Source organism: Rhinichthys klamathensis, unplaced genomic scaffold (genome assembly GCF_029890125.1).
Source record: "Rhinichthys klamathensis goyatoka isolate OS25496 unplaced genomic scaffold, OSU_Roscu_1.1 h1tg000006l_1, whole genome shotgun sequence".
In the NCBI taxonomy this organism is placed as follows: Eukaryota; Metazoa; Chordata; class Actinopteri; order Cypriniformes; family Leuciscidae; genus Rhinichthys; species Rhinichthys klamathensis.
The window spans coordinates 8,157,501-8,171,808 of NW_026606559.1; the positions used below are offsets into that span (position 1 = coordinate 8,157,501).

Here is a 14,308-nt window from a genome sequence, read left to right on the forward strand (position 1 = left end):
CATACTGATTAAAGTCTCAAGATTGTCATATGTCGTGCCATACATGTAAAAGCAGTGAATTATATGCAACGTACCTGCATCTCTCTGTCTCCATACTTGTTGGGATGGCGACTAGCTTGACTCTTCCTCCGCAGTTTCTTGAGCTGTGATTGGCAGCGCTCAATGGACTCCACCTTTGACTTCCTCTCACTCTGGTACTTCTTCAGCGTTGACTGGAAAAAGTTTTCATACAGTGTATTATGTTTCTGGTTTCAGAGAAGGCACAATAGTGACAGTTCAGGAGGAAGAGTTCATTTCCATATAAATCTTTTCTAAAAGCATTTGCAATACAACATGAACACAGTGAGTACTTTTTACTTAACTTTGTTGTATGTAAGTACATACAGTATTAGATAAAGACACCTAATATAAAGTGTGTCTGACAAACCCTGTGTTGATTTGTTTGAGCTCTTTAATGTAGTTATTTCAGTATGTTGTTCAGTTAAACAGTAATTTCCACTCACGGTGAGATATTTGATGTCTAACTCCAGTTTCTGCTCCAGTTGAGACAGCAGCTCTGAATGAAACAGCTTCAGCTGCAGACAGACAGAAAAGGTAGCATTCAATCAAATACAGTGATTATGGAAGCACACTGGTCTTAGATTAACGGCAATAGATATAGAAAGACGGTTCACTCCTATTACTTATGAATGGGACAAACTCCAAAGCGCAATATGGCAGAATACGTCCCGCTTGCTAAGAAAAAGAGCCAATCGCTGATTGGTAAAGTCATTGCATCACTGCAGTTGTTTTTTATTTTTTTTTTAAATACAGAGATTACACATTTATGATATATAACTTTGTATACGATATACAAAATGTATTAATTAATATTATGTTCCATGTCATCAGAATACAAATGAGATAAGAGTTAACAATGATTAGCTGAAAACTGAAAAATAACAAAAGAAAAATAAAAGAAGATAGAGAAAAAGAGCATGAGGGTAAGATATTAATCTATTCATCAATTACATTGTACAAATTAAAGTCCGTACAAATTGAAGACGTTCTTCTTGCTTTCTTTCTTACTGAAGATGTAATTGTATTATACATTTTAAATTCTTTCAAAAGCACTGAAAAAATGTTTTGTTGTTGGTAAACTTACTTTTATGGGTAGAAAATTTGCAAAGAAGATAAATAAAATGTATAACAAAGCAAGCATTATTTTTAGTAGGGGCAGAATCGAAGCATACAAAGTTATGGATATATCTTGCTGGATAGTATCTTTAATAAATATTATTCCAAAGTTGTTCAGGTTACAAACATGACAAAAATAGACAGTTTCTGTGTGAACTTGGCAAAATGAGCATCTTGTATCAATATCGGCTTTATATCATGAAATGTTTGACAGGGTTAAATCTATTTATTATTTTGAAAAACCCATATTTTACCTTATTAGTGAGGTAAAAAGTAAGACTTATTAGGACCAAATCTTTTTCCAATTAAATTTTTTTAATTATTCCAGTAAAAGATTGCAAGAGATACATAAAGAATATTTTCAAGAAAAAGGGATATAACTTTATAATTTCTATCCTTTTTTTTTATTTTTAGAAAAACATATTTTGCCTATTGGAGTTTCTATTGTCTCAAGATGCATCACTGCAGATCCAGTTAGAAGCTCCGGTTCCAATAGAAACCTAAGACAGCCAGAGCCTGAGCACACAGTGCTTGCATTCTCCGTGTTTATTAGTTTACGATCTGTTTAACAGTCCTGTCTAACACGTTATTAGATAGAACTGTTATACATAGAAGGACAGTATATAAAGGTATTAGCGTATGCCGTGTGGTTGATGTCCAGTGTTGCTATCTGAGCAGAAATACATAATCATGTTTCTCTTGGTCCCGTCAAAGTTGCGTTGGATTTTCTCCTCAGCGTAAAGGTCAAGAGGTCCATCTATCACTGTTTCCCATGTTCGTAGAGTTAGTTTCTGGAGTCAATATATAGGCTATAATCTGTGTGTTTACACAGCCTTTTTTTAAAATGGCGGATGCTGGTGTTTCGTGTGCTTTCGGCCAATCAGTTCAATAGTTCCAATAGCGCTGGTTTAGACCGACTCTGAAGTACCTCGTTTCCACCAAAAAAGAACTGGTTCGGAACTGGTGCTAGTTCGAAGTTGGTTCAACTTGGGAACCTTCTCAGAACCTGTTTGTTTTTCCACTGACTAGAGAGCCCAGCGAACGACATCGTTACGTCACTGTGTACGTCGCCATACGTCTTATCTTTCCCATTCCCGTCGTGTTGTTTGTCACAATAACCCCGCCCCCAGCCCCCGACATAAGCATGACGTGGTAAAAAACAGTTCTAGTCCAGCAAAGAGTTGCTGCCGCTTTGGAACCAATTTTCCTGGCCGAGAACCGGTTCTTTGGCTGTCGAAACACAAAGAACTGGTTCGCGAGTAGGCATCGGCTCCAAACCGGCTCTCAAAATGCTTTGGTGGAAAAGGTGTAAAGTAGGAGCTACATTAGTTCCTCCAAAATCGATCCTAGTTCCTGGGGTGCGAACGCGCCAAAATCCGGGTATTTCCGCCAATAGTTCTAGGAACTATTAAAAGGTTCCTCAAGTGTGAAAGCCACTTATATAATCTTTCCATTTCACAAACATGGTTCTTTAAAGAACCGTTCACTGAAAGTTTCTTTAGGGCAGTGTTTCTCAACTGGTAGGTCGTGGAGACCGTTTTAATTGAGCTCCAGAGTATGTAGTCACGACAACAACACAAAATGTAATTAAAAATGTTTTTCTGTAGTGCAAGACTTTTATTTTGAAAGACATGCATGAAAGCTGTTGACCCTTCTGCAAAGACTTTGCTCTTCTGTCGGACAGAAGGCGCTTTTCCATTCCACTGCTCTACTTTTCCTTTGTTTCTGTGTGAACAGCACATTCCAGGGCCCAGTTTATGGCCGGGCCCCTCTCTTACTGCAACAGTGGAGAAAGGTTTGCAACATTTTGATTGGATCTTGGTGGACTAACACAAACAAATGTCCAACACCATTAGATAAGGATGCTAGCACAACTGACAGACAACTTAAGCACGGGAAGGACAGGACTTCTCATTGGTCCACAGGCAGTTTCTGCCCTAATCCCTGAGGTTTAAGCCAACCGCCATAAAAATTCTTTAGGACTTTTTGGATGCAAGAGCAGTGGCTGCAATAAAAGGAGGCCACAATGATCCACCCAAATCCATTCATAATTATGTTTGGGAACCTTAAAACTGGTGAAAACTACACACATCCATTTCATACTTGTTCAGAGAAATAAATAAGTATTCTCGGTGACAGCTATTTGTAATGCAACATCTTACACAAATTCAGCTGTTAATATACAAATGAATGCATGCATGACAGTTCAATCCTTTCCCATCTCGTTTGGACTCTATTTGTTCAGAATATTGCCAAAAGTATCCTGGTGGTGGTTATGGAAAGGGAGAAATGCATCGGTAAAAGAAACTTTAAAGGGTTCTTCTAACTGTGTGCTTTATGAAAATGAGTTCCATAGGGAAAATAAAGGAGTTTCACTAGCTATGTTTCCATCCACGCGTTTTTATCTGAATTAAGTGATATCGAATGAAAAATGCCTTATGGAAACAGTGAAATTCGATTGAATTTCATGAATATCGACTCAAATGAAATACGTTCGGTGTCATCGGATTTTATCTTGATCGGTAAAGATAAATTCTTGATATTTTGAAGAATGTGGTAAACCAAACAGTTTCTGGTCCCAATTGACTTTTTTCCATACTATTAAGTCAATGGGGTCCATCAATTACGAATGTGTTACCCACATTCTTCAAAATATCTTCAGGTTTAGGGCTTGCGCGATAAACGCTGATGGAAACGTTATTTGCCGAATAAATAATGAATTGCGGTTAAGTTTTGGGTCATTTTATGGTTGCTACACAGGATATATTGCAACATAGAAGAAGTTTTAGTTCATTTCCGCCAAGTATTTCCACTCTGTTTGCGCACACATCGCTGGTGTCAACAAAGACAGATGTAAGTGGACAAACGAGGAGGCATCCGTTGTCGTCGGGCATTTACGTGCATCTGCATAATCATAGCAATGTGTTGTTTTCTTATTATAGCTTGATATGTCGCTATCGCATAAGCGCTATTACAACTCGTGCAATATTGATCATTTGTTGGTAGATGGCCCGATCCATTTTGTCTAGCAAAACTTTGTTCGCAAATGTTTGCTTGAATGTTGTGCGATTCAATGTGAAAATTAATGGAAACACATTAAAATGTCTCAAATCAATTCGATATACCAATTTGATCGCAAAACAGCATGTGATGGCATTACGCACAGGTTTTTATTCGCTTTAAAGCCGTTGGATGGAAACACACTTTCACCAGCTTTATTCGCATTCGTTTTTTTTTACCGAACTTTAGATAATTCGATTGACAAGTGGATGGAAACTTAGCTACTGTGTCAGCAGCACTAAAATTGAGAAGCGTCAAATTGCAATCGTAACTGTAGTTCCCGTAACGTTTGGCACTACCTGCTACAGGAATTATTAATTGTCTCACTGCATATTTTCTCTGGTATGTATGAAAGAATGTTCAAGAAAAACTTAACTTTTTTGCAGCAGACCACCACGTTTTTCTTCTACTTACCACATCCTCTAGTTGGACCTGGATCTGTCGATGAACCTCTGCCATCTGGAATAATGTGTCGCCTGAATAAGTAGGAAATAATGGGAAGACGTGTCAAAGACTTTGTGCACAATCAGGAAAACTTAAAGCACGAGATCTATATCAAATGTATTATCAAACATACTATCATACACAACCTGATAATGACATCTAATATTCATCTCACTCACATCGAAGCTGACTCCATTAAGGTCACATTTGCTCATTTTAAGGCTAGATTTTAAAGGGATGGTTTGCCCAAAAATAAATTCTGTCATTTACTCACCCTTAAGTTGGTCTAAACCTGTATGAGTTTCTTTGTTCTGTGGAACTTAAAAGAAGATATTTTGAAGAATGTGGGTAACCAAACAGTTTCTGGTCCCAATTGACTTTTTTTTTCATACTATGGAAGTCAATGGGGTCCATCAATTACGAATGTGTTACCCACATTCTTCAAAATATCTTCTTTTGTGGTCAGCAGAAGAAAGAAACTCATACAGGTTTAGGGTGAGTAAATGACAGTGGGTGAACGATCCCTTTAATGTAATGTAACAACTTCATGCTATTGGATCAGAACAAACCTTGAACTAAATTGCACAGAATGACGACACTATTGCCTTCTGTAGAGATGCTTATAGCTGAATTTAAGCTTGTTTCAGAATTTGATCAACTTCATTAAACTAAACTAAATGAACCCTGAACTGCCTTGAGCTCAATAATGATCTTGTGTAGAGCGGCTTTATAGTTGAATTGAGTTCACTTCATAACTTTGCAACTTTGATACAACCAATGAACTAAATTGAATAAACATTGAACTAAACTGAGCTGAAAATGACACTATTGTCTTTATAGGGCTGCTTTACAGCTGAAATTGTATTTTGAAAATTAATTGTTAATACTGTGAAGCTGCTTTGAAACAATCTGTATTGTATAAAGCGCTTTATTAATAAATGTGGCTTGACTCTCTGACCTATTCAGTAAACAGATGCTGTAAATGCACCAATATGCAGGTAAATTTCTCCTTTGACAGCCAATCAAATGCAGGCATGTACATTTTATACAGGGATTTTATCATATTATAGCAGATGTATTCATCCCCGGTGCCTGATTTAAACAGTATGTATTTTCTTTTTCTTTTCAGAACTGAGTAAAGATGGCAGGGGAAAGCTCTGGGAAAGCTAACAGACTGCTTTCTCCAGCTTGGACTTGACCTGTCAAAACATCTTAATATGTTGGAATGATCTTAAACTATAGGATCATAAAAAAAGAAAAGAAAGTTCTTTATTGGCATCAACGGTTCCATGAAGAACCTTTAACATCTACAGAACTTGTCCATTCCACAAAAGGTTCTTCATAGTGGAAAATCGTTATTTAGCTTATTAAAATTTCATTCTTATTTTTTAGCTTATTAAAATTTTAATCTTATTTTTGTTTTATATTTATTACTTTGAGTTTGCACTGTCCAATTATTCCCTTTTTCCTTCCCAGGTCTGGGATAATAATATAATTTGCTGGTTTGTTTGATTTCGTTTATTGATTGCAAATAACTATTTTGTTGCAATTGTTTTCTTTCATATAATCTATATATGTTTATATATAGATATATATTTCGGCCAGTTGTTGCACACAATAAATGTGTTCAAACGTTCTGCTGCTTCCTCGTTTCACTTGCTTTCCCAGTGTTATACTAGTAAATATGGTTGACGGGTGACATAATGTTCCCCTTCCAACTCCTAGACTTTTATCAACAGTGAAGGGACGTAACAATGTTCTTCACACTACAAACTGGTTCTTTTAAGAAATGTTGACTTAAAGGTTCTTTGGCATCGCCCCTTTTGAAACCTATATTTTTAAGAAAATATTTGTCAGGACAGAATTGAAGAGAACAATTTCTTCCTTTAGAGCATGTGATACTCGTGGCAATGTCTGTCCATTCTTAAGTTTCATTGAAGGTGAAAATGTGTGGCGTGTTTTGTTGTTGGTTCCAGTGGGCCGAGCTGTGGATGTTGGCCTTCTTTATCCCCTACTGAGCAACTGTGTGTGTGAAACTTGGCATCTCTCCTCCGCTGCCTTTCTCCCTCCCTCTCATCCACCCCCGCTGTGTTCAGCAGTACAATGAGATCATGTGGTGTTGTTAATCTTTCAACAAAAGCCCCTTCTCTCTCTCTTGCCCCTCTCTCGCTTTCTCTTAGTTTCTTCATCTACATTTTATTGTACAGGCTTGCCTCTTCATTTTCTTCTACTGCAGTCATTTGTTTCCACGCTTTCGTTTCCTGTACACTCTGATGTACCGTGAACTTAAAACAATGTAGTTATATTTACTTACATATTCACAATCACTGACTTTACTCTGCCGGACATGTCCCTCCAGAAACAGATCTGAATAGCCCTGATCTAAAAAGGGTTACTAAAGTTAACTAAAAACTATAACTATAAAAAAAAAAAAAAAAAAAAAAAAAATTGTTACTTGAAAGAAAATAAATGTTATATTGAAAGAAAATAAAATATAAAAATATATAATAAAAACTATATACACATTTTTAGAGAAAAACTAAAACAGACAAAAACACAACAAAATGATCAAAACTAACTGAAATTAAAATGAAAACAGAAAATATTAAAATGAAATCTAATTCAAAATATTAATAAAAAGTATAAAATATCTCAATGATACTAAAATAACAGTGGATCTAAATCATGGGGACTGGTGTGATTTAGAATCAATTGCTCTATGTATTTTTTAGGCAATTATTAATGATGTAGTGATGCAACTAGTTCACAGAAGAATTCGATTTAGGTCATATAACATAATAATCCTATAGCGTAATATATTTCAACACTATTTGCTCTTTTATTGAAACAACAGTCTTAATAGCAGCTTGTTTCTGATTACAAACTCTGCTCCTGAGGGCCACAGTCTTACAGATTTTAGCTCCAAAACACAGATTTTAGTGATTCTGAAGAGTTGGGCTGTGTCCGAAATCACCCTTATAAAAGGGCACTATTTGAGGGAACAGCCATTTGTAGTGGTGTCCGAAACCATTGTGGACATTGTCTTGTGCACTTATTCAATCCCACAATGCACCGCAATAGCAAGTGTACAACTGATGTACGCTCAATGGCTAGAGAATACCCATAATGCACTGTGATGGTCGTGCCGAATGAAATCCCGCGTCTCACCAAAAGATTCCGCAGCTGAATCATCCATCCATCCATTTTCCAAACCGCTGGTCCAATGTGGATACAGCGTAATATCATACAAGGATAAATTCCCTTTGAATTGATTATTAAATTGTTTAATTAAGGTTTATTCATGCCATAGAGTTTTTTCATTACTACTAGAGCTGCCAGTTTGCTAAGTTTTAAATGATTATTGAACCACACTAACTATGCAAAAGCGGCAGCCCTTCCGGTGCACTCAATGTTAATTCACTCACTCGTTTTCATTCACTCCTTCAAGTGGACTATATTAGTGCAGTAATGTAGGGATAAGCTATTTTGGACACAGCCCTTGATTTAGGTGTGTTAAAAGATCAGGTCATCCAGGAACTGAGTTTGACACCCCTGGACTACAGACTCCACCTTAAAAATCATCCAATCATCCACCAATCATCACCACCTTAAAAAAAATCCCTCGTAACCGTCACTAAAAGCTCTCTCTCTGTTACTTATCTTTCTCAAAAGCACATAAAATAACAGTTCAAATTCTAACATACACTCTTGCCATCCATCCACAAAACATGCTGTGAGCTGAGCCTAATCTCTTGACATTATTAAGTGGAAATACTTTAATTGTAAATGTACTTGCATTAACTTACCCAGTTCTTTTGAGCCCTGGCTGTCACTGGCCAGCTCTCCTAGTTTCACCAGAGCGTCAAAGTATCCTTTAGCTGCGACTGTGACGCCTGTGGAGCAGTCAGAGAGACGGAGACACAGAGTCAGGGATTTCAGTCAGTGACACTGATTTCCTGTGGACTTTAGCCCAGAAAAAAAGTGAACTATTTAAGTGTCTGACCCGTCAGAGCCTTTTCATAGTGTTTCCCCATCGTGACAAAATTCTTCAGACTGGGGTTAAACTGGTCCAGAATGCCCTGAACATAGAATTGAAATTAGGAAACAACTGTACACATTTTGATCTGTAATTAATTATATTACTGAAACAGAAGGATGGAAGAAACGGATAAATACCCATTTTGGCTGCACTGAAAAAATGGGTTAATGTGTTAACATCTAAATTAATTGATTTTATTCAAAAGAAATGTATTTCACATTACTGAATCAAACTAAATATAATAGGTTACACCAACAAAACCAAATTCAACAACTAATTTAATTTAACAAAATGTTGTTCAGTGTCATAATAACAGGATAAAGTAATACATGAAGAGGGATTTTGTAAGTGTCAATGTTGTGAAGCAAATTTTTGTTCAAAATTTTCATATAAAAATACAATTCATACAGACAAAGAATATGCAAATATGCATTTAGAATAAATGTTTTGTGGCATTTAAAGGTAAAAATGTCTAGCCAGAATATTTTACAAAGGTATTTCTGAAAGTTCTCAGAGCATTCAAAACATCCAGTTATTTAGATGTAATAAAATGTTTGTTCTTGGTTATGTGAACAGTAGATTTGATTATTTTGCAGATATTATGGGAATGCTACTTTTGCATGCTCTCTGAACCATCTGAAAATAAAGTAGTAAATAGTAACGTTTAAATTGTTGTCTAAAATGTTTCCAAAAAAAGTGTCCCATGATTGATGTATAAATAACATTTCTGTGCTAATGTTTTGATAACGTTGTTAAAGACTATAACTGAGTGAACGTTTTATTAATGTAACTTATTTGTTCATAATTTTAAGAGAACCTTTGGCATTATATATATGTTTTGGGGGATTTTTTACACATAAAACATACAACAAATAATTACATTTCTATGAACTTGGCACGTGTTTAACACTAGATTTTTTATAGACATCTCCTTTTATCGTCTTCAATAGTCTTTTCATTGTCTCCTTTAGTCTTACCTTGTAGACATTTTCTGTCATCTTGTTGACCTCATCTGAGCGTGACATTGTGCTTCTCTCTCCAGCTTCAGTTCACCTTTCTTTTAGACGTAAATCACAGCACAACTGGCTATATGGAGAGAAGGAGAGCAAGAAAGTGAGATCATTTAATTTGCTTTTTTATTTGCCTTGAATTTGGGATGGTACGAGCTCATCAAAAGGGAACATCATAATGATTTCAACCACAGTATGCACTATTCATCAATAATAACTGATCACAAATTCTATTGGAAAATTAAGCAATTGTAACTAGAATATTTAGATGTTCTAAAACACGGTAATTATTGTGAATTCGGTCGCCTGAGGAATGCTTTCCTCTAGATGTTGGAACATTGCTGAAGGGATTTGCTTCTATTCAATCACAATCGCATTAGAGAGGTCAGGCATTGTGTGATTGTGTGTTTAGTCCAGGCTCGCAGTCACAGGCCAAGTTTGGACTCGGTCAAGATCCTCCACACCTGTCTTGACAAACCGTTTTGGCATGGATGTGCACGGAGATATAGTCGTTCGAAAACAGGAAACCAGTGTCACAATCTTGGAAGAAAAGAATCGTCTAAAATATCACTGCATCCTATAGTATGTCACCAACAGACCCAACCCAAATAAAAGCCATATAAAAGAAAGGAATTTTTATGCAGGAATCTGACTGTCATGTTTAAGCAAAAATGCATTAGGCGTGCAGGAGCATAAAAGGGCCATGTTGCTTTTATCAAGGCAAATCTAATTGTATTTATAGCACTTTTCACAATACACATTGTTTCATTGTTTGATTACAGGAAATCATGAAGTTATTGGTTATATCATAATATCTTCATGCCTTATGCGCATTTAACAGATTAGCTGTGGAATATTATAGTTTACATTTTGAGACGGTACAAGCAATCACGCAGTTGAGATTTGCTATAGCATGTATCGCTCTACGCATGTATACTGATAAAGTTGGACATACTTATGTATTCAACTTTATACAAAGAGCTGCGCGATAATATAGTTTAGTTCAGTTGAGATTTTCTGTAGGCTATATATGGCTTCATGTGAGTATACTGTGTATTTGCAGGTAAAATAGGGTGTCCTTTACATACATCTTTTAATATATCCCTTTTTTTTTAAACCGTCACTACATATTAACCCTTTAACTGTCAACTACAGGGACACTTGGTGCTCTTTTTTTATTGTCTTTGCTTTTTCCTATCACATATTTTGAGACTCGAGGTTTCATATTTGGTGACTTTTTTGTGATAGAAGTGATATTGTGAAATATATATTTTCTATCAAATAAAAAATGTTTAGTACAGTAAAAACATTTTACAGTAAACTTAAAAACTTCTATAACTTTTTTACACTTTCATTTTTTGTAAGTGTATGTCTGCAATAATCTGCCGAGTGTCTTCTTGAAAGGGAGACCAACCTGAGGTCTGTATTATGTCCATTTAAGTTTGGATAGTGCGTTTGCTATTTTTGCTCAAAAAGGGGGTTACAGTAAAGGGTTCAAAATCATTAATGGCACACATTTTCATTAAAACTTTATTTTATGAATCAAATTAATGAAATTGCATCCTTCTGCTAGAAGATCTAATCTCTGATATACAGAACATGCCCCCAAAAATGATTTGCTGAAGTCCGGTTGACTTAAGTCATAATATTTCTACCTGAATAATTATTGTTAGATGACGCATGTTTTAGGTTTTTTGACATTTCGTGGAACTGTTAGTATTTTTTATTTTGTGAACTTCAAAATAAAGACCACCCCTGTTAGTGAACCTCAAGAGATTTCATAGTCTGAGTCTGGCCAGAGCCACCCTGATACACTGTTATTGCATGTCTTAAGTTCATGAAATTGAGTCTGACATGCCATAGTGCCCTGGAGGAGAGCAACTCTTCCCCAGTCCAAGTGCAAGAGTCACGCCGCTGAACAAACACTGCGCTTTCCCTTTCTGGAAAGATCCCGAATAAAAGATTCCAGTCAGGATTACCCATCACATAAAGCTTCAGCTCTGAAGGCCAGTGTTTACACCAGGTCAGCGCTCTCATGCGTGTTATTAGAGAAAGATTAGGAGGAAGAATTTGACCTAAATGATCAAGTGAGACAAAAAATAACAGACACTTCCATTTCCCGTCTTCTCTTTCTCGGTTTTCTTTGATTCACACTAGCTCTGTTTCCATCCGAACGAAGTTGCGAATTTAACTTTTGCGCACAATTGGAATATCACATAAAACATTTGCCAATAAAGCACTATTCCCATTCCATGTGTTCAAGAGAACAAAACCGTCACTTCCTGGGAAATTTACGCAAAATATCTGATGTAATAAAAATGGAAGTTTGCTGCAGTTGGGGAAGCCAATGTGTCTCTTTTTTACTACATCGAAAATTCCCATAAAAATAGCTGGATGGAAACAAAGCTAATGAGAGCAGATGATTGACTAATAGTTCAGTGATTCACCCACAATTCACAGCATGTTGTACCTTTATGCCTGCTACAGACTGTGTGATTTCAGCAATCCTATAAGATCAATACAAATCACACTGTACAACATGGATCTGATAAACTTGGGTACGACTGTACGATGATGAGGCCTATTGAGTCGTAGGCTATGACGCAAGTTAGTATAGAAGAATAAAACGTCTTCAGCATTCGCCAGAGGTGAACAAATAGAGCAAGATAAATCGACCTTTGGCAATTGTGGTTTTTATGTGCGCTGAAAAAACGATGTGGAAGTGAAAGAGGAGAATATGGACGAGGTCATGGCTAGGGAAAAGAGGCCAACTTGGCATGCCAATCTTGCAAATGGAGCTTGAGGTAAGAAGTTTTAAGTTTTAGCGCCATGTCACATTGATCAATACACCATTTCATGTTGCATTTTGATTAGCTAGTCAGTAGACGTCGGTCGTAGCAGCAAACACACTGTGAGGTGATCATGCTAAATCTCTGACACTGTCAGAAAATGATCGCAGGCTATCTTTGGGTCGTCTTTGAACCTCTCTCACGACCACAGAAATCACCACGACTGGCCATCTTTGGTCTCGGACAGCCCAAGATTGTACAATGTGTCCTGGCCATTAGGGTAGTACAACAGCTAGTCACCAGGGCAGTTCCCTTAAAGGGACAACTTTGTGCCTTATATTTCCCCCAAAAGTACATTAGAGTAGTAATATGTACCCATAAGGCATTACTATGAACCTTTTAGGGTAAATAAGATACAAAGATGTCACTTTGAGGGTACTACCCCAGTGACAAACAGCTAAAGAGTAAAGGGCTCATCCCTTATTGTAAAGAGTCAATAAGTTTTTGTTTACATTACACCCATGAACCATGATTTGCTATTTGAAATTCAGTTAAAAGCAAGTGGTTTTGGGGGAAGGACATTCTTGCATTTGAATGGACAAAAATGTGTAAGCAGCCCCGAGTGCAACGTGAGTTATCTGTATTTCTATCCGTTTTCTTTTAAGAGAAAAACTGTAAATTTTAAGTGAATTCATATGCTCAAAGTCCATTTTCTCAGTGTTTATGAGAACAATAGCATATAACTTCAAAACAAACACATAGATTTTGGAAAATGAATCTTTAGGACTAACACCACAAAAACAGATTGTATTTCTACTTAATCAAACTTGAGTCTTCACTGAAGATATAATTGTGTCACTGCATATTTCTGTATAGTGCCACATTCCATAATATCATACAGCATTCATTTTTTAACGAACATTTTTATGCAGCCTACATAAAAATTGTTGTCTGTAATGTTTTCACATATTTCTCTCATTGTTGACACCTGTTCCCTAATAGAGCTAGTGATTAAAGTGATGTAATTGCGATATTATATTGAGATTAGGCCTAAATATATGAGGTAAAAATGACGAGTAGATTCTGCTAATTATACACACAATTTAACAAAGTGCTGTAAGGAAAACATGATATGAAAGTGACATTTTAGTAGAGCATTGCTGCTTCTTAATGCAATAATTCACAGGGCTGAAAAAAGCAATGCAACTTTATCAGCTCGTTGCCATTTACAATGCTAATCACGTTGACTAAACATTCGCATTTTTAATATTTGTTCAAATGGCACTTGTTGCACTGTGAGTCATTTAGCAGCTTGTTCGTTTAATTAATTGAAAGAACTACAGTGTGTTACTGGCAAGAGGTTGTGTATCATTGAGTAATTTTCCTACCTTTTCAGTGTTCATCGTTTCCTCACCGCTTTGTCTGGTGTTTTTTCTTCTTGGTCGCTGCACTTTTCCTTCTATGACTTTCCCTTCAGTGGTGGGGGTAGTTTAGTTAGTTTGACCCAGTAAATCCCTCTTCCACCCCTCACCCCGTCTCTCCCAAACTCCTCACTGAATCCAGGTCAGAACACATTCAGTGCTCATTGTTCTTCAGATCACATGCACTCATGCTCACATCAAACTTTAATCTTCATTCCGCCTAAAATGTCCATTTGCTGTCGGTATGTAGATCTCGAGCGGCTCGTTCGTCGCTGTCTCTGTCCCGGACAATGTCTGTCTTCTTACTCTCTGTCTGTCTCTCTCACTGGGACTGAATGTCAATGAGGTAACGGGACTGAGCTGTGAATA

General features: G+C 36.6%; 1 protein-coding gene across 1 annotated transcript in view; it reads right to left on the reverse strand.

The window, feature by feature from the left end:
* zgc:158689 (uncharacterized protein LOC791177 homolog) overlaps positions 1–13,977 on the reverse strand; it is a 38,516-nt gene extending 24,539 nt beyond the window's left edge. The window contains exons 1-7 of the mRNA XM_056257965.1: positions 13,907–13,977; positions 9,697–9,805; positions 8,684–8,759; positions 8,487–8,573; positions 4,651–4,712; positions 504–575; positions 75–212 (exon numbers count right to left, since the gene is read on the reverse strand). Coding sequence (XP_056113940.1) covers positions 75–212; positions 504–575; positions 4,651–4,712; positions 8,487–8,573; positions 8,684–8,759; positions 9,697–9,744 — 483 coding nt within the window. The 5' untranslated portion in view covers positions 9,745–9,805; positions 13,907–13,977. The remainder of the gene's footprint in view (positions 1–74; positions 213–503; positions 576–4,650; positions 4,713–8,486; positions 8,574–8,683; positions 8,760–9,696; positions 9,806–13,906) is intronic.
* Between the last annotated feature and the right edge of the window lie 331 nt (positions 13,978–14,308).